This window comes from Colobus angolensis, unplaced genomic scaffold, assembly GCF_000951035.1.
Source record: "Colobus angolensis palliatus isolate OR3802 unplaced genomic scaffold, Cang.pa_1.0 Scaffold424, whole genome shotgun sequence".
Lineage (NCBI taxonomy): Eukaryota > Metazoa > Chordata > Mammalia > Primates > Cercopithecidae > Colobus > Colobus angolensis.
In genome coordinates this window covers 755,822-759,595 of record NW_012117644.1, presented here as the reverse complement: position 1 = coordinate 759,595, position 3,774 = coordinate 755,822, and the positions used below count along the sequence as shown (strand labels likewise).

Genomic DNA, 3,774 nt, shown 5'->3' with positions numbered 1-3,774 from the left:
GCTAATTTTTGTATTTTTAGTAGAGACAGGGTTTCAGTGTGTCAGCCAAGATGATCTCAATCTCCTGACCTTGTGATCTGCCCGCCTCGGCCTCCAGGGTAGCTGGGACTACAGGTGCCCGCCACCACACCCAGCTAATTTTTTGGTATTTTTAGTAAAGACAGGGTTTCAGTGTGTCAGCCAGGATGGTCTCAATCTCCTGACCTCATGACCCGCCCACCTCGGTCTCCAAAAGTGCTGGGATTACAGGCGTGAGCCTCTGCATCTGGCCACCTGCATTTTTTAATAAACATGTACACACAGATAGATACACATATACACACACAAACCAAGATACTACATGTCCAATAAAATGGTAAAATTTAAACTAATAATACCAAATTTTAAAGAGTATTTGGAGCAACTAGAGATATTACACATTATTCGTGGGAATATAAAATGATACAATCACTTCTGGGTATGTTCATAGCAGATTTACCAATAATGGCCCAAAATAAGAAAACCTAACTGTCCATCAACAAATGGATATATAAATCATGTATTCCCCACCGAAAACACCCCAAACTAACTTTTGATACATATAAACATGAAAAAAAATCTCAAAATTATTATGCAGAATCAAAAAAGCTAGGCACAAGAAACATACAGTATGATCTCCACATAAAATTCTAGACCAGCAAAACTAATTTATAGTAACAAAAAACTAGTCAATAAGTATCTGACGGAATGCAAAGGGGCACACAGTTGTTTTTCAATGGCAGTGGAAATACCAGTTTAGCTGTGATGCTACTTACAATGCAATAATCATTATAAAACTTATCACACTGCATACTTTACTATATGTAAACTATACTCATTAAAGTTGATTAAAATAATTTTTAGACTTCTAATTCTAGTTCTAATGCTGCTTCCATTCAACTACTATTAAGTCATATTTGGTAGTTTATATGGACTTACAGTAATTTGGGGGCATATAAAAGGGAAAGGACACAGCAAAGGACTCCCTTGGGGCTCATGGAGCACTCAAGTGACAATAAAGTCTGGCTCTGGTTTACCTGTCACTGTAGAGTTTTAGAAGGTGAAAGCAGACATCTCGAAGTTGTGCCTGTGAGTTTTGCTCCTCTGCTATCACACAGCCAGAACCCTCCAGATATGAAGGAAGTGGGGAGCAGGCGTATCTGTCGCTGTCAGAGGTATTCTGAAGGAATAATTTGATAAAACAATACATTAGCTCCTAATCAGTTTTACTAGATGCCATCATGTTTCTTTTTTTTTTCTCTTTTTTCTTGAGGTGGAGTCTCACTTTGTCACCCAGGCTCGAGTGCAGTGGGGCAATCTCGGCTCACTGCAACCTCCGCTTCCCAGGTTCAAGCAATTCTCCTGCCTCAGCCTCCCGAGTAGCTGGGATTACAGCTGCATACCACCATACCTGGCTAAGTTTTGTATTTTTAGTAGTGACAATGTTTTGCCAAGTCGGCCAGGCTGGTCTGGAACTCCTGACCTCAGGTGATACGCCTGCTTTGGCCTCCCAAAGTGCTAGGATTAGAGGTGTGAATGACTGCACCTGCCCTAGATGCCATTATGTTTTAAATACTTAAGACACCTGTATTAAGCATGCAAAGACAGCCATATGCAGTGGCTTGAGCCTATAATCCCAGCACTTTGAAAGTGGAAGGACTGCTTGAGCCAAGTAGTTCAAGACCTGCCAGGGCAACATAGCAAGACCCCATCTCTACAAATAAAAAAATAAAATTGTATTTTTTTGTAGTTCATAAGCATGATTGGGTGTTCATGCATGCATGTGTGAGATGTGCCACCCTCAAACCTTGTGATGACACTGGCATATTACCCATCTGACATAAAAAGATAACAAAAAAAAATTTTTTTTAAAGTAGCCAGGTATGGTGGCATGCACCTGTAGTCCCAGCTACACAGAAGGCTGAGGCAGGAGGGGTCACCTGAGTCCAGAGTCCAGGAGGTCAGGCTGCAGTGAGCTGTAACTGCCACACCACACTTCACTCAAGTTTTGGGTGACAGAGTGAGATCCGATCTCGATTACAAAAAAAAAAAAAAGCTAGGCACAGTGGCTCACACCTGTAATCCCAGCACTTCGGGAGGTCGAGGCAGGCAGATCACGAGGTCAGGAGATCAAGACCATCCTGGCTAACATGGTGAAACCCCACCTCTACTACAAATACAAAAAATTAGCCAGGCATAGTGGCACATGCCTGCAGTTCCAGTTTCTCAGGAGGCTGAGGCAGGAGAATCGCTTGAACCCGTGAGGCAGAGATGGCAGCGAGCCGAGATCGTGCCATTGCACTCCAGCCTGGGCTACACAGTGAGACTACATCTCAAAAGAAAAGTGAATAGACAACCCAAAAGATTTTAAACATTAAAAATGTTTAATATCAGGGATTTTAAACATTTTTTGGTCAATGATGAATTTCATTTGTCTTCGATGGACTGGTAAAGATTTCAAGTAGCTATCACTAACCCCCATACTTATCTTGCCACATTTCTTAAGATACTCAAGTAACAATACTTTTAACCTCAAAACTCACAAGGAATATAAAATATTATATTTAGAGGCAAATTTCAGAACTAAGTTTGAAGATAAACCAAATCTGAGGTCAGGCTGTGTAACAGGGAATTCCCAAAGAAATAAGACAGCATCAGAAATGAAGAAGAACCTTCTGATTTAGAGGCAGGAAACCAGCAGTGAGAGAGTCAACTGTGGAATCTCATGATATTAAATAAAATAAAAACAGACACTTGGGGAAGTAGCCTTGTCCAGAGGAAGGAGTAAAGGATAGTTTCTCATCATATTTCCTGGCTCCACTTCAATTTTACAATACTTTAAAAAAAGGCAGTTACTTACAAGTATTATGAAATGTAATCTGATAGGGTTTTTTTTCTCTGCAGGATTTCCCTGGCAAAAACATAACACCCAACAAGATTTTTGCTTGGCTCCATTGGCCACATATACCTGAAATGCTTCTTCATACATGCTGAGCGCCCTAGAAATGGAGGCTGTTGGTGGAAGTAAATACCAAAGATGGATAGCCAGGGAGCGTTTCCAATCCAATTGGGAGCACACATTTATTTGCTTCTTTTCTGAGAGCTGCCACACCTGTGGGAAACAAAATCATTACCACGGCTATATTCTACCTTGTCATTACCTGTGTGTGCAATAACACTGAAGTGAATATTCACTTATTCAAGGAACATTTTAAATGATTCAGATATAAAATATACAAATATAATAAAATCTCAGGAAGTGAGAGGGAATACTGATTATTTACTTATTTTTATTGACCAATGATCGATCGATTGATACACAGTTGCACTATGTGGCCCAGGCTGGCCTTGAATTCCTGGTTTCGAGCAATCCTCCTTCCTCAGCCTCCCAAAGCACTGTGATTACAGGAATCAGCCACCGTGCCTGGCCCCAGGATTTAAACAAATAATCAATCAGTACTCAAATAATTTGAGATGAGAGCCATTGAGACAGAGAGGAAATCTTCTCACTGTCTATGGTTGTCAATGTATAAAGCTTTAAAATGAGCATGAATTCTGACCAGTTACATTTTTATTTCCGAAAATTTAATTTATAATACTTTAAGATAATAATATATCGGGCCGGGCGCGGTGGCTCAAGCCTGTAATCCCAGCACTTTGGGAAGCCGAGACGGGCGGATCACGAGGTCAGGAGATCGAGACCATCCTGGCTAACACGGTGAAACCCCATCTCTACTAAAAATACAAAAAACTAGC

The 3,774-nt window shown here is 40.8% G+C and overlaps 1 protein-coding gene across 3 annotated transcripts in view; it reads right to left on the bottom strand.

Annotated features, from left to right (window-relative positions):
• Positions 1 to 3,774, bottom strand: part of NUP98 (nucleoporin 98kDa) — a 138,599-nt gene that overhangs the window by 17,633 nt on the left and 117,192 nt on the right. For all 3 annotated transcript variants that reach the window (XM_011956754.1, XM_011956756.1, XM_011956755.1), the window contains exons 27-28: positions 2,987 to 3,130; positions 1,056 to 1,198 (exon numbers count right to left, since the gene is read on the bottom strand). In XM_011956754.1, the coding sequence (XP_011812144.1) occupies positions 1,056 to 1,198; positions 2,987 to 3,130 (287 nt within the window). The remainder of the gene's footprint in view (positions 1 to 1,055; positions 1,199 to 2,986; positions 3,131 to 3,774) is intronic.